The sequence below is a fragment of the Delphinapterus leucas genome, chromosome 11 (assembly GCF_059928025.1).
Source record: "Delphinapterus leucas isolate spDelLeu-1000000601 "Yukka" chromosome 11, BTC_Dleu_Yukka2, whole genome shotgun sequence".
NCBI lineage: Eukaryota > Metazoa > Chordata > Mammalia > Artiodactyla > Monodontidae > Delphinapterus > Delphinapterus leucas.
In genome coordinates this window covers 21,432,399-21,456,751 of record NC_143139.1, presented here as the reverse complement: position 1 = coordinate 21,456,751, position 24,353 = coordinate 21,432,399, and the positions used below count along the sequence as shown (strand labels likewise).

General features: G+C 45.2%; 2 protein-coding genes across 3 annotated transcripts in view; one reads left to right on the top strand and one right to left on the bottom strand.

Moving 5' to 3' along the window:
* SSPN (sarcospan) overlaps positions 1 to 24,025 on the bottom strand; it is a 130,100-nt gene extending 106,075 nt beyond the window's left edge. Inside the window, exon 1 of one of the 2 annotated variants that reach the window (XR_002645174.3) lies at positions 22,804 to 24,025. The gene's annotated coding sequence lies outside the window, so the exon portion shown is untranslated. The remainder of the gene's footprint in view (positions 1 to 22,803) is intronic. The other variant, XM_022577814.3, reaches the window with a different exon arrangement.
* On the top strand, positions 19,910 to 23,174 carry BHLHE41 (basic helix-loop-helix family member e41). Its single transcript, XM_022577811.3, has 5 exons — positions 19,910 to 20,263; positions 20,399 to 20,462; positions 20,785 to 20,892; positions 21,219 to 21,330; positions 21,794 to 23,174. Exons 1-5 carry the CDS (start codon positions 20,202 to 20,204, stop codon positions 22,888 to 22,890), a joined length of 1,443 nt encoding a protein of 480 aa, XP_022433519.2. The 5' UTR covers positions 19,910 to 20,201; the 3' UTR covers positions 22,891 to 23,174.
* Positions 24,026 to 24,353: the final 328 nt, after the last annotated feature.

Sequence of the window (24,353 nt, the reverse complement as noted above, 5' to 3'; positions counted from 1 at the left end):
AAAGATCAATAAAACTAAAAGCAGGTTCTTTGAGAAGATAAACGAAATTGATAAACCATTAGCCAGACTCATCAAGAAAAAAAGGGAGAAGACTCAAATCAACAGAATTAGAAATGAAAAAGGAGAAGTAACACCTGACTGCAGAAATACAAAGGATCGTGAGAGATTACTACAAGCAACAATATGCCAATAAAATGGACAACCTGGAAGAAATGGACAGACTCTTAGAAAAGCACAACCTTCCAAGACTGAACCAGGAAGAAATAGAAAATATAAACAGACCAATCACAAGCATTGAAATTGAAACTGTGATTAAAACTCTTCCAACAAACAAAAGCCCAGGACCAGATGGCTTCACAGGTGAATTCTATCAAGCATTTAGAGAAGAGCTAACACCTATCCTTCTCAAACTCTTCCAAAATATAGCAGAGGGAGGAATACTCCCTAACTCATTCTATGAGGCCACCATCACCCTGATACCAAAACCAGACAAAGATGTCACAAAGAAAGAAAACTACAGGCCAATATCACTGATGAACATAGATGCAAAAATCCTCAACAAAATCCGAGCAAACAGTATCCAACAGCACATTAAAAGGATCACACACCATGATTAAGTGGGATTTATCCCAGGAATGCAAGGATTCTTCAATATGCTCAAATCAACCAATGGGTTACACCATATTAACAAACTGAAGGAGAAAAACCATATGATCATCTCAATAGATGCAGAAAAAGCTTTCGACAAAATTCAACACCCATTTATGATAAAAACTCTACAGAAAGTAGGTATAGAAGGAAACTACCTCAACATAATAAAGGCCATATACAACAAACCCACTGCCAATATTGTTCTCAATGGTGAAAAACTGAAACATTTCCTCTAAGATCAGGAACAAGACAAGGTTGCCCCCTCTCACCACTATTATTCAACATAGTTCTGGAAGCTTTAGCCATGGCAATCAGAGAAGAAAAAGAAATAAAAGGAAACCAAATCAGAAAAGAAGAAGTAGAACTGTCACTGTTTGCAGATGATATGATACTATACAAACAGAATTCTAAAGATGCTACCAGAAAACTACTAGAGCTAATCAATGAATTTGGTAAAGTAGCAGGATACAAACTTAATGCACAGAAATCCTTTGCATTCCTATACACTAACGATGAAAAATCTGAAAGAGAAATTAAGGAAACACTCCCATTTACCCCTGCAATAAAAAGAATAAAATACCTAGGGATAAACCTCCCTAAGGAGACAAAAAACCTCTATGCAGAAAACTATAAGACACTTATAAATGAAATTAAATATGATACAAACAGATGGAGAGATATACCATGTTGTTGGATTGGAAGAATCAACATTGTGAAAATGACTATACTACCCAAAGCAATCTACAGATTCAGTGCAATCCCTATCAAACTACCAATGGCATTTTTCACAGAACTAGAACGAAAAATTTCACAATTTGTACAGAAACACAAAAGACCCCTAATAGCCAAAGCAATCTTGCAAAAGAAAAGCGGAGCTGGAGGAATCAGGCTCCCGGACTTCAGACTATACTACAAAGCTACAGTAATCAAGACAGTATGGTACTGGCACAAAAACAGAAAGATAGATCAATGGAACAGGATAGAAAGCCCAGAGATAAACCCACCCACATCTGATCACCTCATCTTTGATAAAGGAGGCATGAATATACAATGGAGAAAAGACAGCCTCTTCAATAAGTGGTGCTGGAAAAACTGGACAGCTACATGTAAAAGAATGAAATTAGAACATTTCTTAACACCAAACACAAAAATAAACTCAAAATGGACTAAAGGCTTAAGTGTAAGGCAGGACACTATAGAACTCTTAGAGAAAAACATAAGCAGAACACTCTATGACATAAATCCAAGCAAGATCCTTTTTGACCCATCTCCTAAAGAAATGGAAATAAAAACAAAAATAAACAAATGGGACCTAATGAAACTTAAAAGCTTTTCTACAGCAAAGGAAACCATAAACAAGACAAAACGACAAGCCTCAGAATGGGAGAATATATTTGCAAATGAAGCAACTGACAAAGGATTAATCTCCAATATTTACAAGCAGCTCATGCAGCTCAATATCAAAAAAACAAACAACCCAATCCAATAATGGGCAGAAGACCTAAATAGGCATTTCTGCAAAGAAGATATACAGATTGCCAACAAACACATGAAAGAATGCTCAACATCACTAATCATTAGAGGATTGCAAATCAAAACTACAATGAGATATCACCTCACACCAGTCAGAATGGCCATTATCAAAAAATCTACAAACAATAAATGCTGGAGACGGTGTGGAGGAATGGGAACCCTCTTGCACTGTTGGTGGGAATGTAAATTGATACCGCCACTATGGAGAACAGTATGGAGGTTCCTTAAAAAACTAAAAATAGAGCTACCATACGACCCAGCAATCCCACTACTGGGCATATACCCTGAGAAAGCCATAATTCAAAAAGAGCCATGTACCACAATGTTCACTGCAGCACTATTTACAATAGCCACGACATGGAAGCAACCTAAGCGTCCAATGACAGATGAATGGATAAAGAAGATGTGGCACATATATACAATGGAACATTACTCAGCCATAAAAAGAAACAAAATTCAGTTATTTGTAGTGAAGTGGATGGACCTAGAATCTGTCATACAGAGTGAAGTAAGTCAGAAAGAGAAAAACAAATACCGTATGCTAACCCATATGGAATCTAAAAAAAGAAAAAAGGCTCTGATGAACTTAGGGGTAGGACAGGAATAAAGACACAGACTTAGAGAATGGACTTGAGGACACGGGGAAGGGGAAGGGGAAGCTGGGACGAAGTGAGAGAGTGGCATGGACACATGTACACTACCACATGTAAGATAGATAGTTAGTGGGAAGCAGCTGCATCGCACAGGGTGATCAGCTCTGTGTTTTTGACCACCTAGAGGGGTGGGAGAGATACGCAAGAGGGAAGGGATATGGGGATATATGTATACGTATAGCTGATTCACTTTGTTTTACAGCAGAAACTAACACAACATTGTTAAGCAACTATACTCCAATAAAGTTGTTTAAAAAAGAAAACTTTTACATGAATGTTAACAGCAGGTGATTCATAATAGCCAAAAGTGGAAATAGCCCAAATGTCCATCAACTGATAAATAGATAAATAAAATGTGGTTTATCCATTTGATGAAATGCTATTCAGCCATAAAAAGGAATGAAGTATTTATACATGCTACAACATCAAGGAACCTTGAAAACATTATGTTAAGTGAAAGAAGCCAGTGGCAAAGGACAACATGTTATATGTTTCCATTTATGTGTGTTTTCCAGAATAGGCAAATCCATGGAGAGAGAAAGTACATGGGTGGCTGCATTAGGGCTAGGGAGAGAGGAGGGGGGAAATGGGGAGTGACTGATAATGGACAAGGGGTTTCTTTTTTTGGGGTGATGAAAATGGTCTAAAGTTGATTATGGTAAAGGTTGCACAATTCTGTGAATATGCTAAAGTCTAACTGTATAGTTTAAATGGGTCGGTTTTACAGCATGTGATTATATCTCAATAAAATTGTTATTAAAAATTTACAAACAGTAAGTTTGCCTTAACTCACTGTCTGCATGTTTTAAAAAATTAATAGTTATGTGTGGAGGGTGGAGGGCTCCTATTACTACTAAAGTTAATGTGAATCTGCATTTTGAAAAATTATGCCGATGACTAAATCAACTGATGTCAAAGAATCATTCCTGGTGGATACAATTTCACGGCATAAATGTCCCTTACACCTCTTAAATTGAAATGGTCCCAACAGAGGCCAGAATGAGTTCCAGATCTGCCTTGAAGGTCAGTGGTAAACAAAAATGGCAAAGCCCTTACATCCTAGAGCTTATACCTGCCTCATATTGCAAAAATTGCTACAGGTTGTATCCTATTCATTGCTAGCTCTTGTTTTGTATTTGTTACAGAATAATGGGAAAACTGAGCTCTGTTCTTGAGAGGCTCACAGTCTGAGGGAGATAAAATTTATACATTATAGGTTACAATTTTAACAGGCCAGTGGGAACAAAGACCATTCCCCACCTTGCTGTTAAACAGTAAAGAGCCAGGAGGACTGGCTATTACTACTAGGGCTGCAGTAACAATCTCTCTTAAAGCTCACATAATTTGGGCACTAAAACCTCTTTGGGTCTTTTACTCCATTATATTCACTTGTTCCTGCCTTAGAGCAAGGTGGCCAGGATGTGATTTTTGTGCTCTTGTATACCATGGCAAAATTCTGCATCCTAAATCTCTTACTAAATGAATTGATCTTATTCTAGTATTTGTTTCAATCAGCAAGTCTTTGTTTTAAGGTACATCCAAAAAAACAAAAACAAAAACGCAACTATTTGTTTCACGTGCAAATATATCAGATTTTTATTTCTAACCATTCAAAATGCATATCTGATTATGGACAATTAAATTAGCAAAATCCTTTGGCAGGTCTCTGAAGTGCCCCTCCTGTACCTACTTGCCTTGGCTCAGGATTTCCTACAATGTCACCTGAAAGGCACTAGAGAGATAGAGACAGGCTTTCCAGCGTTAAATCTTAGCCTTTTAGTGACTGTGTGATCTTGGGCAACTTAACCTCTCTGGGATTCCTATCCTCCATCTGTGAAATGGGAATAATAATAACGACAACCCCATAGGTTATCATGAAGATTAAATGAAACCATAGGTATTAAAGTTCTTGACAGAATGTCTGTGACCATAAGAATTCAATAAATACTTCCCTATTATGACTACATGAGAACTCAGAATGATCAAGTGTATCAACATGATACACTCCAGTCATCTTTTTTTTTTTTTTTTTGTGCGGTACGCGGGCCTCTCCCGTTGCGGGGCACAGGCTCCGGACGCACAGGCCGCCCCCCGCATCGGCAGGCGGACTCTCAACCACTGCGCCACCAGGGAAGCCCTGCGTTATATTTTTAAGAGTTAATTCTTCATAGTGTGTGTAAAGTTAGATAAGGGAAAAAGTGGAACAAGAAGGTAAATGAGAGTCTCTTCCTAGTCCCAAGGGGAGAGAGTGCAACTGACTAGGCTGACAGCACTGAAGATGGTGAAGACTGTCCACATTCAGGAAGTAGTTTGGTACAGAAAAAAACAGGACTTGCTGTTGGACTGGATACAGAAAGGAAAGAAAGTGAAGGGCCAAGGATGTGTCTTAAATTGGGGGCTCAATCAACTAGTGTGCTGTAGAGTCACTGACTGAGAATTGTGAAGAATAGAGGAAGTGTGGATGGATTTGGGGCAGAAGGTGGACATTAAGATGTCTCAGGCTGAGATAGTCAAGTTTAAGATAACTAGTTTAAGGTATCCAAGGGGAGTCGTCAAGTAGGCAGCTGGATTTATGAGTCTGGAGCTTGCAGTTGAAAATGGAGGTGGAAACATAAATCTGGGAGTCATCAACATAAAGACGATATTAAAGCCATGAGCCTAGATGAGATCATCTAGATGAGAAATCACCTAGATGAGATCACCTAGATGAGAAAAAGTAGGTAGAGAAGAGGGCAAGAGCCTATCCTGGGCAGGCCTTGCTCGTATTTATAGCCCTAGCACTTAGTCCGGGCACAGGGCGGCCCCTCAACAGACTGCTGATGAATGCAAGAGAAATTCTGGGCTAGCCATTATTAGAAATTCGGTTATATAAACATAACTAAATAAACCATATTGAGAATGAAAGTAACACCATTGTAAAGCAATTATACTCCAATAAAGATGTTAAAAAATAAATAAAATTTTTTTTTAATTTTTAAAAAAGGGAAAAAAAAAGAATGAAAGTAATACTCAAAACTCATCACTTCCTAATTGTTTTACTACATTTTACTATTCTCTATGCTCTTGAGATTAATTATGTCTATTGTAACTTCCCAACTCTACGTTCAGTGATGTTGCATTGGTAGCTTGAAATTGCTAGTGGTGGGAATGTGTATGCCGTGGAAATTGGCAAGGGCTACAAATTAGGGCTTGGGTTATTATTTTGTCAATTGTTAGACTCAAGAAAGTGAAGGAGAAAATGTTAATCATTCAGACTGAACCTAAAATTCTGTCATGTCTATAGGCATCATATTGTGAATAGCACAGAAATTTCAGGAAATATTTTTCCAGAATGTGAAAATTATCTGGTTTAGTAGAGAAGTTGTTCATGTCACGGATATGAGTGAGTGAGGTTCTAACAAATGTCTTCATTGTTTCACTTTCACCTTACTCGTGAGCATAATGATATAACATTTACATAGCAACTCATAACATAACAAATAAAAAATCAACAAACATTCATGTAGGAATTACACTTGTGAATTAATTACAACCAAAGGTTGGCAAGGGATAAAGAGTTTGGCAAAAATCAATAAAAGCATTCAGTGAGAATCAATTGGCTACATGGAGTTTAAAGGAATAGTCTTTGCTTCACATCCTTCATAACAGTAAAATGTACAATAAACTATACGCATACACACAAACATTTTGTATGCACACATTTTCCCTAGAGAACCAGTTAATCGTTTACCAACATACCACTGCTTACATACAGACCCAATAGGCATATGGTAGTGTTTGCAGTATTAAAATTATTATATTACTATCTATTTATGGGAAGTGACTAAAATATTCATAGCAAATTCATGATCAAAATGTTGATAAGTTATGTCATTTGAGTTCCAGTAAAATTAGAATGGATCTGTCAAATATCATAAAACCTAGAGACTGAGGGCTATATCTTCTCTTTATTTGCCTGAATTTGTGCTTGATAATTGATATTTTTTCTTTCCTACACAGAGGTCTTAGACACCTTAGAAAAATAACAGGTTAAGAAACTTATTTGGTCGAGAAACAGATGTAGAGAACAAACGTATGGACACCAGGGGGGAAAGTAGGTGGGGTGGGGTGGTGGTGGTGGGATGAACTGGGAGACTGGGATTGACGTCTACACGCCAACATGTATAAAGTGGATAACTAATAAGAACCTGCTGTATAAAAAATAAAATAAAATTCAAATTAAAAAAAAGAAACTTACTTGGCTTTCTTAAAAGAATTATCTGCTGATCAACTATTTGGACCTGATTAAAGCATCTGCACTTTCACTAGGCAATACAATACCCACTAACCACATCTGGCTATTTAAACTCAAATTTAGATTTGCTAACATGAAATAAAATTGAAAAATCAGTGCCTTAGTTAAACTAACCACATTTCCAAAGCTCAATCGCCACGTGAGGCCAGGGGCCACCATACGGGGTGGCACAGGTTACAGAACATTTCCATCATCACAAGAAGTTCTACTGAACAGCACCGACGTGGAAGATGCTTTCCACATAGATGCTCTACATTATTAAGTGAGTGATCCAATTTTACCCTATACTTTTAAGCTGAAAAGTTAAAAGAAGTCAAGAATTTAATTTTCAGGAGAAAAGAAACCACCAATAATTGCATATTTGGATATATTTAGATATTAAGTAAACAAGGTAGGGACATACTTCTTGGGCATCTCCTATGTGGTAGACATAATATTAGTTACACTCACAATAGGTATATAATATCTCCACTTTGTAAACAGTGAGGACGCTGGGGTTTGCAGAAGTTCGATGCGTTGCCTTTCACGGTCAGGCAAACAAGGGGTGGCAAAGTTTAACCTTCTGCCCAGAGTTTCAGACTCCAAAGCCCATGTTCCTTCTGGCACCGTGAACCTCTCTTCTCTAAACAAAAGTCATGGATGGTGAATAGAAATGTTGCATTTTCCTCTGGATATGGGGGAGGCCGCTGTGCAGAGAGGCTGTAAAACAAGAGACTGTGGGCACTGACGGTGGAACCCTGGCTCTGCCATTTACTAGCTGTGTGACGTGGGCAAATTGCTGCATCGTGTGCCTCAGCTTCCCCCTTTTCTGAATGGCATCATCACAGTTCCCATCTCAAAGGACCGTTAAGCAATTAAATGAATTAATATTTGTAAAACACTGAAACAGAGCACGGCACCAAATCACTGCTACAAAAGTGCTTGCTAATATTATTAGGGTAGATGGCATAGAAAAGAAATCAGTCACTGTATCTTCCATGGCCGGAGAACAGAACTTGAAACTGAATTTAGGCATGTCATTCATTTAAGACCTGAACAAGACTTTAATTTATGACAAAGCGTGGGCTGACAGCATCTCCCCACATGCGTGCACAAATATGGAGCTGTGTGACCTCTCAGAAGAGCACTCTGAAATCATAAGGTTGTGGCCGGTATTGCCTATTTTCAACCAGCCCGTGAAATAAAACTACATCTCATTAATGGAAAATCACAGTGACAGGTCTGGCCCTCTATTTTATTGTTATTCACCTATTAGGAAAGGAAAGGATAATTGAAAGCAATAGGTTTACCTCTTGAACTTAAAATATTTTACTTAATCTAGCAATTATTTTCAAACCATACTCTATGATACCCATAATTTTAACCAGGCAGCTAAAAGAGGACAATAATAGCTACCATTTACTGCTCACCTACCATGCTGTAGGGGTTCTGAATACATCGTCACCAGCCTGCACAAAAGCCAGGCAGAGGTAGGCATCGGTACCTCTGCGCTACATTTGAGAAAACTGACGCATTAATAACTTGCCCAAGGTCAGCTAGTCAGGGGAAAACAACATGTGAACGCAGGTCTCCTTGGTCTTAAAGCCAGAGCCCACATCACTCTGCCACTGTAAGCAGGAATATGAAATAATATGAACCAGGAGAGAAATATGTGATGTGTCTATTTCATTACTCTCAGTATGTCTGAGGCAGAATTTCTAAAATATTAAAACACCACAGATCCCAGAAAAATCATTAGCATTACTATCCCAAATCACAGTAGGCTCAGAAGTGTATGGGCTGGATCACCAAGGACAATGCAGGACTGTTGAGCAGGTGTGAGCTCAGGCCCAGGCCTGCTGACGGCTCGCCATCCCTGGGCTGTGTTTGATGGGTGTAGTCTTTATTTTGCAACCTCGTGACCAGGAAAATCCATGCTGTCTGTCTGAATACATAATCAGGGAAAAGGGACCTCTGTGTTTCTGCAAGTGTGAGTAAATGCAAAGTTGGTTTGGGGATGTGAGGGTGGAAGTGGTCCTGCCCCTATTTCCAGACTCTCGGGCGCATGACTGACCACCCCGGGGAGAATCCCACTGCATCAGCAGCATCTTATACCGACCGGGGTCCTGCCTCCCGTGACTTGCTCCAGCTGTCTTTTGTCTGCACTGACCCCTCACTTCTTGTCTCCTCTGTGCCTACCAGCTTGGCATTCTGATGGGTTTGCTTCACTGGCTCCCCATCCTCCCACTTTGTTCCACAGTCTGAGGCTCGACTCCTTCATCCTGGCCCAGAGATTGTCTCTTTCTGCACTCCTGGTAACGGAGCTCTCTGGCACTGCCCCAGGACGCCGTCCTGTGATCCACTCAGCCCAGCAGACCTGTAAACACAGCCTGCCATGCCAAACTTTGCACCCCCTCCCCACTTCTGGCCTCGCAGAGCCGTGCCCTGGATGTCACTTCAGCAGCCCACGATCTCCAGAGCACCTGTGGAATTCAGCTGGGCTAGTTCCAGCCCCTGACGTCTCTGCCTTGCCCATGCACACTGTGAAAGGAAGTAAAATTCTGTGAGTCAGAAACGCCAACTTACCAAGACTTGTAGGGAGCACACTGGCAGAGTTTACTGCCTTCTGGGCACAGAACATGTCCACCCTGGCACAGTGACAACAGCCATTCCAGAGGCATGGGCCCTACACCCCAGCAGAACTGCCCACCACTCCACTAAAGACCCTGCCAGGCTCCTGGGGTTCCCACTACCTCAGAAGCACCTTTCAATCCTCTATGCTACCTGCTTCCTGATCTTCACGTGCCTGGTGAGGCCAAGAAAGAAATATGCAGCACCCCAAGTGCAGTGAGGGTGCCCCAGCCCATCAGAGCCACACCAGTATGGGGAAGTCCCAGCAGGAGGATGGGATGGTAGGAACCAAGACTACATTTTCCACCTCCTGCACCTATGAGGATCCTTCAGATGCTATGTAGCTGGGTGATGACTTGTCCTTCAAGCCTGTTACTGGAACAAGGCTTCAGTTCAGGTGACACCTGAAGGATGAGTAAGAGGAAGAGAGTTGAAGGGAGTTGGGGACGTGGGGAAAAGCATTCCAATCAGTTGGGAAGTTGGGACAACTTAGTGAAGGACCTGAAAGTTCAGGGTACATTAAAAAAAGAAAAATTGAAAGGAAGTAGGCATGCTGGAGTATAGAAAAGAGGCAGAGAAATGAGAGATGACACAGAGGATGTATAAAGGCAAGTGTCTCTCAGGCCACTCAGAGTTTTTATTATTTTAACCTGATGGAAATGGGAAACAAATGGTTTTGATGAAGGGAATGACATGGACAGAAAGATGGCTCCGGTCACAGTGTGGAATTGAATTAGGTGTGGTGGAGGGAGAAGGCATGCCTACACAGTGGATATGGGTGTGAGATGTCTGTTGTCAACTCCACCCCAGATCCACTGCCTTCTCCATGGGCTCTCCTCACAGGTGGGAAGTTGGGAATGACATTTTGCACTCTCCCTTGCCCACAGGGGAGTTCAGATGATGCCAATGAGAGGCCCTTGTGCAAGAGGTGGAAAGTGGAAGAGACACACCACGTTCCTCCCGCGGTGTCAGCGGCTGCGTGCAGATGTGAGGTTCACACTGGCTTCCAGGCAAGCTCCTGAAACTCGGCCTCTTCAGCAAGGCAGGCGGCTGAGCTCGATGGCATTCGGGTTACCCTAAAATATCTGGCTGGCAAGATTTCCTTGAAGTTAGTAGCTGGTTTTCGCAACCTTGATTGCCTTAGCTTACGTATCCAAAGGTTACAAATGCTTCTAATCCCCTCTGTTAAATCCCTCCCACTTGAAATATCTAGAATGGTTTCTGTTTTCCCTACTAAACCCCAACTGTTCAAGGGTTAAAGGAGGTTAAGAAGTTCTCGCAGTACTGGGGGTGAGAAATTATGGGGGCTTGGTCTAGGGTACAGGCAGTGAGGATGGAAAAAATAGGATGGATTTAATGTACATTTAAGAAGTGGCATCTACAGGACACTGTTATTAACTGGATGGGGGGAAGAAGGGAGATGAAGGGCTCAAAAATGACCACCAAGTTTTTGGTTTTAAGGTCAAGCAATCTTGCTAAATTTGCCATACAGTCCACGTAGCTGGGAGGGGTGTGGACATCAGGCTGCCCCAAGTGGCCAGCCCTATCAGGGCTCCTTTCCAGATTGAAGCACTGAGGCCAAAGAAGAAGTAAGGAAGCCAACAGTATGATGGTGAAGAAGATGTGCCCTTTGGCTGGATGCTAAGGGCCATTGTAATGGCTTATCATCTTTTTCAAAGCTGCTCCTCTTCTAGAGCAGAGGAAGTCAGTTAAGCTAAATTCTGTCCAAATCTCCCTCTAAAAGGAGGCTGCTAGGGAAATGACCAAGCAGCTAGGGTCAGGGTGAGGGCTGAGTGACTGGGATAGAGAAGGAGCTTCTTACAGGAGACTACAGAGGATGTGAAACACCAAGAAGGCAAACCAGTTTAAAAGCCACAAGGCAAAGTTTAGATTCAAATACCAAAGAGAGAAAGTTCAAGCACTAAGCTATGAGAAGAGAAGATCACAATATATGTCACGGGAGATGGCAGGATCAGAGACAGAGCAGATCAAGAGCATATAAAGTTGTATATGCTTGGAGGGGGTGGGTAAGGGGGCGTTCCCACCAACATCGGGAAGTCAGGGCAAATTGGGGGAGGGTAATGATGGTCTCGACAGCTTATGGGAGCGGGGCAGACAGTATTTTCCTCGGCCATCTTTCCATTCAGGGATGTTTTGATTACAGGAGGACAAGGCTTACCCATAGACTGAGGTCACTGACTACACCTTCTGGAATGATTTCTAAAGTGCATTCTTGAGAAGCATAGCTGTAAGGGATTCTCAAATGCACCAAAGAGGAGGTATCTGAGTACTGCCTTTGGAATATGTGAAGGCTTTAGGATAACTACTCAGCTTCCTCAGTGATCTCCCTTCTTTAAGAAATGATGATCCATCAGAGTCTAAGGTTGTTGAAGACAAGGTTCCATATTGAATCCCTAATGCCCCTCACAGTGTACAGTGAACATCAGCTTAACAGATGAAGATAGAATAGCAGATTCCAAGACACTGGGCAGCTTTATCCAGTGGGCTAACCACAACCTTTATCCATGTGTCTATCTGTGGGGGGAATACACCCAGAATTCCCACTCAAATGTCAGGAACACCACTCCACAACTAGAATGGGATCAAGAATGGCCCCTCTCACCACTTTCTTCATTTCTCAGCAACTCCTCGAAACAGCCTCTGGTGATGGCTCCCAAAGCCTGGAGAAGGGGCTTTACTAAGGGAGGTGAAAGTCTTGGCTGAGGGATCCCCTTGGGGGCTGAAGGGAGAAGGTGGCTGTTAGAACCCTAGACTCCTGCCGGTGACAACCCCAGGAGCACACCTCAGGCCTCGGTTCCCTATTGCCTGGCTTTGCTACTTACTACACAGCAAAGACAAGTTATCTGAAGTCTCTAAACCTGAGTTTGTCTATCTATAAAGTGGAGTTAGTGGTGCCTCATTCAAAGAATGGAGAGAACTAACTAATGTTTGTAAGACACCTGCCTTAATACCTGCCCACTAAAATGTTCCAAAGCTGCATTCTCTTCCAGAATTCACCTCCCAATTCCAGCCTTAGAGAGTGGCTCCGCTGCTCCCATTCTACCGTACTCACATACCTCTTCTCTCCTCCCTCATTTGCTCCAGAACCCAACACAGTCACAAAGCTCTTCTCCTAATCTCCTGACCCCAAAGCCACTGTATATCATATCAACGTGTCTTGAAGTAGATGAAGAGCAAAATCCAACTCCCTTCAGGTGGGAACTATCAGAAGGTGCATTTTTGCTGGAAGTTGCTCTCTTCAATTCAAATGCCGGGGGCAGAAGGCATAGCTAGAGGACAGATGCCACTACGTTAAAAGGAAGAAAATCATTTCCCAGAAAACACGCAGCTGCAATTTGCATTCTACAGGAAGTAGAGCAAAGCCTTTTAAATTCCCTCCCTAAACAGATTTCTGCAATTATTAGAACTTAAAAATACAGATGTTAAAGACCATGGCTTAAGGAGTTAGTTAAACACATGCAATTGCAGATGGAAAGACTGAAAATTTTCTGAAATTGGTATTAAATACCCTCATACATAAAGGGACACTGCCAACACATATGGCATAGTGGAGAAAAAACGACGCACTGAAGAAAAAAAAAAAGAGAACCCGAACAAGCTATTTCCTTTAGTTGGACCACCATAGAGATGGCAAGTGCCAACCCAATATCCATTCTCTGCTCCCTCTTTACTAAAGAACTCCCTACATTATTGGAGGAGCCTTAAATAAAAACCTGTATTTTTAGTCCCTTGTGATAGGATTGGGCAAAGCAGAAGTCATTGGGTAGAGCTTATAAGAAAAGCTCTTTAAAAGAGACTTGCTCAGCTGGTAGACACCCTTTTATCCTTCCCTGCAGGAGCTCCAGCAGCCATCTTATGACTATGAGGCAATCTTGAGGACGGATGGAAGCTGGTGTAGAATGGAGCATAAGTCTGGTATAGTGATGGCACTATTACTACTTCACATTACCCCTGGACTCCTTTCCTCTAGACTTCTTTTATGGGACCAAAAAAGAAATTCCTAATTTGTTTAAGCTGCTGTTATTTTGGCTCAAATGCAGTTCTTAACTGATACTCACACCTAGCGTAGGTTTCCATTAGTTTCCTTGTGAATGAGGATTATAAGTTAATATCAGGAACATAATAATTTTTGGGTAATTATATATGAATTCTTGTTTTAATTTAACTATTGAATAAAATTTATACCAATAGTTCTAAGTGTAGGTTAAATCTAGTCTTTTGCTGCCTTTATAAAGCAACAGTCTCTATTACAGCTAGCTCTCTGCACTGGGTGGACACCATCTGAAAATGGATTCAAGGACCATGCCCCTAATGGGCAGGTGAGGTAAGTGGCTGTCTAGTACATCTTATTCCTATTTGTGTTTCACAATAATGCAAACATGCATCTCTCTGAAGCATTTCTAGGGATTTTCATCAGCAGTGACAAGGGAAACACAGGAGTTAAAAGGCTCCCTCTTCATGCAGGCTCTCTTGTTTCCACTATACAGCTAGGCCAGGAGAACCCAGAAAAAGGCAGGGATCACTTTGTGGAAATCCTTGTGGATTTGTCATTTGCTTCTCTCTCTACTTTTCGGTCTCATTCTGGATCAACCTCAATCAGTATGAGAAGCACCTGGGCATGGGAGGGAACAGGCAAATACTTACGAAGAGGAGAGCCAGGGAGATCCCCCTACAGTGGTCTTAGACTTGGCTCTCCCCTAGTTGTCTTTTGTATGTAAGAACTCCAGGAACATTGCGCATATGTTAAATTCGGGGCCACATGCATGAGTGTTTATGATATTCACAAAACTACAGATAATTTCAGCAGTAATAAAATTCATTTCCTATACTTAATATTACCTGCTCTGTGTTGCTATGCAAAGACTAATAAGTGTATAAACTTCTTGAGCAATGTTACATAAACATAAAATGTGATTCATGTGTATGTTTACAACCACAAAAACACATTGATAGTCTACAGAAAGACTGAAGTTCTTTTTTTTTTTTTTTGCGGTACGCGGGCCTCTCACCGTTGTGGCCTCTCCCGTTGCGGAACACAGGCTCCAGACGCGCAGGCTCAGCGGCCATGGCTCACGGGCCCAGCCGCTCCGCGGCATGTGGGATCTTCCCAGACCGGGGCACGAATCCGTGTCCCCTGCATCGGCAGGCGGACTCTCAACCACTGCGCCACCAGGGAAGCCCCTGAAGTTCTTTTACAAATTAAACAGGGTACTTCCCTAGTGGCACAGTGGTTAACGATCCACCTGCCGATGCAGGGGACACGGGTTTGAGCCCAGGTCCAGGAAGATCCTACATGCCGCAGAGCAACTAAGCCCGTGCGCCACAACTACTGAGCCTGCGCTCTAGAGCCCACGAGTCACAACTACTGAGCCCGTGTGCCACAACTACTGAAGCCTGTGCACTTAGAGCCCGTGCTCCACAACAAGAGAAGCCACCACAATGAGAAGCCTGCGCACCACAACAAAGAGTAGCCCCCGCTCACCACAACTAGAGAAAGCCCATGTGCAGCAACAAAGACCCGGACAAAACTCAGCCAGGAAGGAAGGAAGAAGGGAGGGAGGAAGGGAGGGAGGGAAAGAAAGAAAGAAAGAAAGGAAGGAAGGGATTATAAATAGGGTTACTTGTGCTAATTTACTGAAGATGCAACTAGAAAACCCAGCCTTCTATTCTGGGATTTTAAATCTGGTGCCTTTAGCAAATAGCATTATCAATGGTTTAAAGTCATATTTGGCTTCTGGTGAATAGCAGTGGGGTTTCTCTTCTCCTAAGATCCTCCTGTGAGGCGATGTACCTTGCTCCAGCGGTGTGCCTGAAAACACTAACAGTGACAGCAGTGTGCATGCCCAAAGGAGGGATTCCGAGGAGCTTCACACATCCCTGATCTATCATCCCACTCTGGTCCCTGCCCCCCATGGTCCCCACCTTGATTTTAGCATCAACCCTAAACTTTTTCTTTTAGATTTTCTTACACTGATTGATGAAGTTTTTGATGTAAAATAATGTAGAATGACTAAATTCTTGTCCACTACCCAAAACAGAGGTGATGAAGAAAGGCATCTGCACACCTGATGGTACATCTTTACAGCAGTACAGGCAGGAGGCGCCACACCCCTGGGCAGATCCAGGGCCTTTAAAGCCATTAGAGATGCACAGGTAGTTTATCCCAAACACCCTAATCACCTCTCCAGGAGAGTGGTAAGGCTTGTAGAACCCTAAAAAGGCAGAAAACCTCTTCTCCATGGAAACGTTAACGCTCCCAGGAGAGTTCGCTTTCTGTTGGAAATTCAAGACTTTGCAAGCAAACACGATAAGAACTTGCAAAGTCACAAGGTGACTAGAATGAGTATCGGGCTTAGAATACTTAGGCAGGGGTGAGAGGAGAGGGGTGGGACCTGGGGTGTTTCCTTTAATTAGAGTCTCTATAGGTAGTGATTTCCCTATTTAACCAAAAGAAAGCAATGGAAGCAGCTCCCAGCCTAACCCTTAAAAGGAGAAAGATGGGTATCTTTAATTGAAATCAAAGCATCACAGAATTCTTTAATTATAGGCTCAAAGGGGTTTTGGGCTCATCTTGCAGCTCCTTGGCTTTCAGCAGGACAGTATTAAACCTTCCTGAAAAGATAAGACTCAACCTATTTTTAAACATACCCAAAGAGGACATTCTAGTCTTCTGTTCCTTTGTTAGACAGGGGAGTTTTTTTCCCTTTCTAACCTCACCACAGGTGAACTTTCCTATTACTAACCTGAGCCTTCACATTGGAGTTTGGCTTAGTTTGCTCAGTGGAAATGAACTGCTGGTCATCATTAGCCTTCTTCTAAACTGTACTTCCATCTGTCCATATGTATGAAATTATAACAATTAATTAAGATATTTGGGTTTAAACCAATACATTTGGAGCTAGATGCCAATGGAATTACTGACAAAACACTGCCACCCTTCTTTTTTTCATACCTTTTTATTTCTCTGCCATGAGCTCCAGTACATTTGAACACACATACACACTACAACAAATGTGCACAGTCACACTGGTAAATTAAAAAACATCCCTGAAACAGCTAGTTAACATTTAGATCTCGGCCCTCACTATTCACATCAGGCGGTAATAGTGAAGGGCATAGACACTGGAGCCTACTGTCTGTGCTTAAATCCTGGGTCTGGGACCATGGGCATATTTTGTAATCTCCCTATGTGTCTATTTTCTCATCTGAGGAATGGAGACAATAATAGTATCTACCTTATAAGATTGTGGAAAGGATTCGTGAGTTACTATATTAAAAGCCCTTAGAATGGTGTCTGGACCCTAATCTTAAATGCTATATATTTGTCAGCTATTGTTACATCCTCCTTGCAGCAAAGGGACATTCAGAGCCTCGATGTTACAGAAGGCAAAAGTCTGAGAAAGAAAAGAATAGGACTCAAGTTTAAGGGGAGTGAATAGCAAGAAGAGTGATCAAGGTGAGAAACTGAAAAAGACAAAAAGCAAATAAGAGAACGAAAGCTATAGGGAAAGAGGAAAAGCAGACATTTAATGGGGGGAAAGGTAGAAAGAGAAAAATATAAGGTGAAAAAAAAGAAAAGTAAAAGGGAAACAAGAATAAAAAGGTGGGCATGAAATAGGGAAGAAGAAGAAAAGAAGGACTGAGGATAACAAAGGAGACCAAACATTAGAAAAGACTCCACTTACAGCTTGAGCTGGGTGTCAGAAAAAGAAAGGAGTGAAAGAGAAAACAGAAATGTTGGAACAGAACACTTGAGGAGAGGGGAGATAAGAGTGGTAACAGGAAAGGCTTCATTTGCAGCAAGGCCTCTGTCTTTGAATTAGGGGAAGTTTACATCCAAAATTAACACCTCTGATCTTCTAGACTTCCTTCCCAATTTCTCCTATTGCCTTAGAGTCTGCCCCAGACTTGCCCCCTAAGGTTTGCCCTGATGAGCTGTCTGACTTGCGTCTGGTCCGCTCTACCGACAAAGCCAAGATGCAGTGATCCAATCTTCACTTCATTTTCACTAAATACTCCAGCCATACTTATATTTACACCCTCTTCCTTCTCCAAACCGTCAGAAACCCATAAGGGGAGCTGGTATTTCATTTTTTTTAATTATTCACCTTGACGACATCCCTCGGCCCCCCCCCCCGCCTCCTCTGCTTTTTTTGGGGTAGGGGTGTCAATTTAGAACGAGAGGACCAAACGATACAGTACTGCAGGGGTATGCCGCTTTTAGGACTACAAATTGTCCTCCCCACCAAAGGGAATTAATCACCTAATCACTTGAAAACAAGAGAGAGGCTGGCTCTAGGTATAAAGTAGAATTAGGATTTAAAAAAATACTTTTTCTTTTAAGCATTATCATGATTAAATTGCCTATTTGGTGCAAATAAGCCTCCCTCTTGGAGAAGGTCGAGAGACCTTAAAGGGCCCTCTAAGCAGATGAAGTGGACGGACCGCGAGCGTCTCCTCACGCGGGGGTGAGCTTGGGCCGCCGCCGCCGCCTCCGGAGTCACGAAGCCAGACGCGGCGCGTCTCCGCCCAGGACTCGGGAGACTGCAGCAGCGCTGCCGCGGCCCCGGCTGCTCCTGGAGGCTGGGAAGAGACGCGACTCCCGCAGACACGTGACCTCCTCCCAGCCGCCGCTTCCCGCGACCCAGATCCGTCCCCGGAACCCGCGCTCGGCGGGGCGGGCCGTGGGACACGTAGCGACGGCCCCAGTCCCTGCTGCGCCCTGGTGCGCGTGCATTCGGCGTAGTTCTCCCCTTGGTTCACGCGCCACTGGCAATAAAGAATGTTTCGGGGATCACCCGGGAGAATGCAGGAAGGAAAGACGTTTGGTTTGCCATCTATCTACCTGTATATAGAGAGATTAATATCTATTCTCTCCATCCCCGCCCTGGCAGACCCGAGCGGCGGCAGCGGGACCGGAGACCTGGGAGTCCCGCAGGACGCGCTTTTCCCCCGGCCTCCAAGGCCCCTTGCCGTCCGCCGTTCCAAGCAGCAGGGGCAGTGCGCAACTGCGGGCACCTCCCGGTAACTCTCACTAGCAGTGAGTCATGCTCCCAAGGTGGCTCTGGGGAAAGGTAGCCCGGCTGCTGCTGGCCTGTGCTTTCCCCGCGCCGGGCGCCGCGGCTGCAGGGCGAGCGCGCGCGCGCACCGGTTCCCCGCGCAGTGATGTGGCAGCAGCTGCAGGTCGGATCACGTTGCTGGCCCTGTGCTGGTACCCGTTTGAGACAAGATTAAGGAAGGAGGCTTTGGAGGTGCCAGCGGTAGTAAACGTGGGCTCTGCACACTCCCGGAGTCGCTTATCACACGAGGGGGGGGCGGGGAAGGCACGCAGTGCCACCCGGGGCGCGGCGGAGTTTAGCCAGCGAGTGATAATGCTGCATCGCTTTCCGCGGTAGCCCCTCTCGTGCCACCCCTTCCTCACCCCTCCCTCCCTGCCGCGTTCCTCGGGGAGAGCCTGAGGCCCCAAACGTCGTCATCTGCGGCTGTGATTAGTGGCACCGCAATTCCGGCTGCTGCGGGAAGTTTGGGTGGCCCAGGGACACTGTGTGGCCGAAAGACACTTGGATTGCGACATTCTGACCCACTGGCTACATTTTAGTTTATTTTAAATCCTTCAGGGAGCGGATTTCAAGTTGTCCCCTTTCGGGGCAACCTCCAATCAGGGCTAAGGGGTCCCCGCCGGCAACCGAGCGGTGAGCAAACAAGTCTCCAAATTGTCCTTTGGGACTGAAGTTGACCCACCGCGAATTCCCTTTCTCTTTCCTTTTTCTGGTCCAAACCAATAGCACAGTCGGTGGAAAAGCAAAAAGCCACGTTCACGTTCCTGAACCGCAATGACGGACGGATTGAGGGAGTCTCACTTCCGAGCCGAGGAAGCCCTGGCTGCCCTGCACCCCCCGGCGCCCCCCCCCCAACACACACACACTCCCCCAGCTGACTGCACCGCCCTCGGGAAGATGAATAGCTTGGCTGAAGTTGTTTTTCCTTTCCGGTGGCCCTGATCAGGTGTCCCCGCCCCCTCCCGCCGTTTGCCCTCCCTCGCAGCTTTCTCCAGACGCCCCCTCCCGGCCCGGCCCCTCCTCCCCCGCCCCCCTCTGGGCTGGACCGCGGATGGTACGTTCCGCACGTGAGCTGGGTGCTGGTCTGGCCGGCGACGCGCGTGCCCTGTGGCCAAACACTGCCCGGAGTGAGAGCAAACTACCAGCGCAGTGGGGCCGGCGCGAGTGTGCGTGCGTGTGTGTGCGTGTGTGTGCGAGAGAGCGAGCACGGTGGGAGGAGGGGACCAACCGCTTCACACTTTCAACACTGCACTGAAGAGGGAGAGAGAGAGAGAGACTGGAGACGTACAGATCCCCCCAAGATCTCCCAAAGCTACCGTCCCACAGATTATAGAACAGATCCCCAAAAATCGAAACAGAGGAAACGGACAGCGGTGGAACATGGACGAAGGAATTCCTCATTTGCAAGAGAGACAGTTACTGGAACATAGAGATTTTATAGGGTAAGGTGCACGCACCCTTGCGAATATCTGTCTAGGCTTCAGTTTGATTTTTTTCTTCTCCAGAAAGTGGTATGGAGCGGGCGAGGGCAGAGCCCCTCCCCGAATGGATGCCTGATGCTGATTTCTGTTTTGCAGACTGGATTATCCCTCTTTGTATATGTGTAAGCCCAAAAGGAGCATGAAGCGAGACGATAGCAAGGTAAGTGTAAGTTTCTGATGTTCCTCATAACCTGTCTGGATAGTTAATTAGGGCCATTGATTTCACAGCGAAGCTCTGCCCGCAAATATATTCCAGCTTCCCCGACTGTGAATTTTAAGTGGTTTGCGGGATACTCTCAAGGGGAGATTAAACATCATACCTGAATTTAAATTGCATTTCAGAACAGTCCAGAGGAAAGAGTTGTCTTGGGCATAGTTTCTCACAGTTTTTTTTTTTGGTGGTGGGGCGGCGGTATTGTAATATCCAGTAAATGAATGTTTAGCTTATTGTTTTCTCTCTTCCATGACTCTCATATATTAAGGATACCTACAAATTACCGCACAGATTAATAGAAAAGAAAAGAAGAGACCGAATTAATGAATGCATCGCTCAGCTGAAAGACTTACTGCCTGAACATCTAAAGTTGACAGTAAGATGCAGATTTTTATTCTTTGCCGCTCTCCAAGGGCGTGTTAATAGCCTGGTACTACTCCCAGAGATATAAGAATAAATGTAAATATCAGATTCCTTACAACCTGTGCTATAGAGGGTAGAGTTTCCTGCAAACTCAAGAGTAGGTGTTCACAACTGAAGGCAAGAAATCATTTATAAACTGTATTGTGGAAAGCTCAAGAAGTATAGGAATAGTACTTCTTTCAAAGTGTTTGCTTAAGTTGCTGTGCTGACTGGAGAGCCAGTGAAGCCAAATGTGTGTTTTTAAGTCACCAAGTGCCCCCTTTTTTTTTTGCACTGCAGACTCTGGGGCACCTGGAGAAAGCAGTGGTCTTGGAATTAACTTTGAAACACTTAAAAGCTTTAACAGCCTTAACGGAGCAGCAGCATCAGAAGATAATTGCTTTACAGAATGGTAAGTCAGTTCAGGGAAGCCAGCCCACCCCGAGGAAGCCGGGCAGCCCACAGAGGAGCAGTGTTAGGACTCTTCCCCCAGCCCCACCTCCTTCCTGGGGCCCACGGGCTCACTTTCATTTGTTAAATTGCTTACACTTTCCCTTCACTGGAAAGTGCCCATTTCCCGAAGCATCCTAAAGGCTTTCAGCCGAACTCAGAGGAGTCAGATTTGTATTTAAAGTGGCGGCTGCGCCCTCTCCACTTCGGTTTTTCAGCGGGGAGTAGAGCGCCTCCCCCCCTCCCCACTCCTCCCACCTCTGGGCAACCGGTGGCTTATATCACTCGAATACGGAGGAAAAACCGAGATCACTTTAGTCAATGCAGGGCCCACGTGATAAGCAGATGTTTTAACGTCGGTATTTTTCTTCTTGCCTCCATTCCTCTGTTCCCCACCCCCGCCCCTCACCCCTTCCTCATCCTAGGGGAGCGATCTCTGAAATCGCCCATTCAGTCCGACTTGGATGCGTTCCATTCGGGATTTCAAACATGCGCCAAAGAAGTCTTGCAATACCTCGCCCGGTTTGAGAGCTGGACGCCCAGGGAGCCGCGGTGTGTCCAGCTGATCAACCACTTGCACGCCGTGGCCACCCAGTTCTTGCCCACCCCCCAGCTGTTGACTCAACAGGTTCCTCTGAGCAAAGGCACCGGCGTGCCCTCGGCCGCCACCCCCGCCGGGTCCGGGGCCGCCCCCTGCCTGGAGCGCGCCGGGCAGAAGCTGGAGCCCCTCGCCCACTGCGTGCCGGTCATCCAGCGGACTCAGCCCAGCGCCGAGCTCGCCGCCGAGAACGACACGGACACCGACAGCGGCTACGGCGGCGAGGCCGAGGCGAGGCCGGACCGCGAGAAGGGCAAAGGCGCGGGGACAAGCCGCGTCACCATCAAGCAGGAGCCCCCCGGGGAGGACTCGCCGGCGCCCAAGAGGATGAAGCTGGATTCCCGCAGCGGAGGCGGCCTGGGGGGCGGCGCGGCGGCGGCGGCCGCCGCGCTCTTGGGGCCCGACCCGGCCGCCCCGGCCGCGCTGCTGAGACCCGACGCTGCCCTGCTCAGCTCGCTGGTGGCGTTCGGCGGAGGCGGGGGCGCGCCCTTCGCGCAGCCTGCGGCCGCCGCGGCCCCCTTCTGCCTGCCCTTCTACTTCCTCTCGCCTTCGGCGGCCGCCGCCTACGTGCAGCCCTTCCTGGACAAGAGCGGCCTGGAGAAGTACCTGTACCCGGCGGCGGCCGCCGCCCCGTTCCCACTACTGTACCCCGGCATCCCCGCCCCGGCCGCCGCCGCCGCCGCCGCCGCTGCCGCCGCCGCCGCCTTCCCCTGCCTGTCCTCCGTGTTGTCGCCCCCTCCCGAGAAGGCGGCAGCCGCCGCTGCCGCGACCCTCCTGCCGCACGAGGTGGCGCCCCCTGGGGCGCTGCACCCCCCGCCCCCGCACGGCCGCACCCACCTGCCCTTCGCCGGCCGCAGCGAGCCGGGGAACCCGGAGAGCTCCTCTCAGGAAGATCCGTCGCAGCCAGGAAAGGAAACCCCCTGAATCCTTGCTCCGCTTAGAAGGGACCCGGGTTCACGCGGAATCATAAGTTAAAACACCCTTAACGTTTTCAAGGGAGGAAGTGTAAGAGATGCACGACGGGCTTAAAAGAAAACAAAACATAACAAGCAAAAAAACCACAGGTGTTTTGTGTACGTTTGGAGTTCCTGTTTTGCTCATCCCTCACCGCCCACCAACCTCCACACACCAACATCCCTTTCTTCTCCCACCAGCTGTACAAGAACCTCATAGGTATTCTTTTTTCTTTAAAGAACTCCCCGTAATAAGTTTTGCCTTCTTTTAGGCCACGTTCCATTGTCTTTTAAAATATAGGACCGAATTCTCGAGGAAGTGAGAAGGGTCTGCTCAGCGAGTGAGCTCGCTGAACCAGGGTAGGGGAAAGGTGGCGGAGGAGCTGACGTGGAACCGCAGGTAGCTGCTGTCTGCCTGCGTCTCAAAGCTGTCCTGCTTGCTTTAGGAAGATTTCCACAAATAGAAGGAGGACCTTTTAGAATTCAACTTAGTCTTCAGTATTTCATAATGTTCAGCTTTTCAAGAGGCGTATATTTTTCAAAGAGGAAGCGGTGAGGATGCAGTCGCTCACGTTGCAACCTATTCTGAAGTGGTGTGAATGGTGTCTCTTAGTAAGTTGCGCTTGTTTAAGGAGATGTGGAGTTGGGCCAACGTCAGAACTAAGTCAGGGAAGGAGATGGATAAGGAAGGCCAGAGTCATTCTCAGTACATTTGCTAGCACTTTATTGAGAAATTGACCGTGAATCAATTAACTCATCTTAATTTCATATATATATATATGAAATTGAGTGCATCTGTTTTCACCCTGTCATTATTTAATCCATCATGTTTCTAAGTTTGTATCATTTTGGTGTTAAAAAACAAAAAAAGAATGTGCGCTGAACTTGAAAAAAAAAAGAAAAAGAAAAACAAGTCCAAACTGATTTATCCTATATTCTGTTAATTCACAAGAGTGGAGGAGGAAAGCATTAAACTGGTCCGTTTGGGTTGGAAATGCTGTAAAGATGTGGAACGAAGCCCTGTGAGGCCTTCCTATCTCCAAGTCTATGTATTTTCTGGAGACCAAACCAGATACCAGATAATCACAAAGAAAGCTTTTTTAATAAGGCTTAAACCAAGACCTTGTCTAGATATTTTTAGTTTGTTGCCAAGGTAGCACTGTGAGAAATCTCACTTGAATGTTATGTAAGGGGTGAGACACAACAGTCTGACTATGAGTGAAGAAAATATCTGGGTCTTTTAGTCAGTTTGGTGCATTTGCTGCTGCTGTTGCTACTGTTTGCCTCAAACGCTGTGTTTAAACAACGTTAAACTCTTAGCCTACAAGGTGGCTCTTATGTACATAGTTGTTAATACATCCAATTAATGATGTCTGACATGCTATTTTTGTAGGGAGAAAATATGTGCTAATGATATTTTGAGTTAAAATATCT

Coding starts and splice junctions, on each gene's coding strand:
- BHLHE41 (XM_022577811.3), top strand. CDS start 20,202: ATGGACGAAGGAATTCCTCATTTGCAAGAGAGACAGTTACTGGAACAT. Junction 20,264..20,398: donor GAACATAGAGATTTTATAGG/GTAAGGTGCACG, acceptor TCTGTTTTGCAG/ACTGGATTATCCCTCTTTGT. Junction 20,463..20,784: donor TGAAGCGAGACGATAGCAAG/GTAAGTGTAAGT, acceptor TCATATATTAAG/GATACCTACAAATTACCGCA.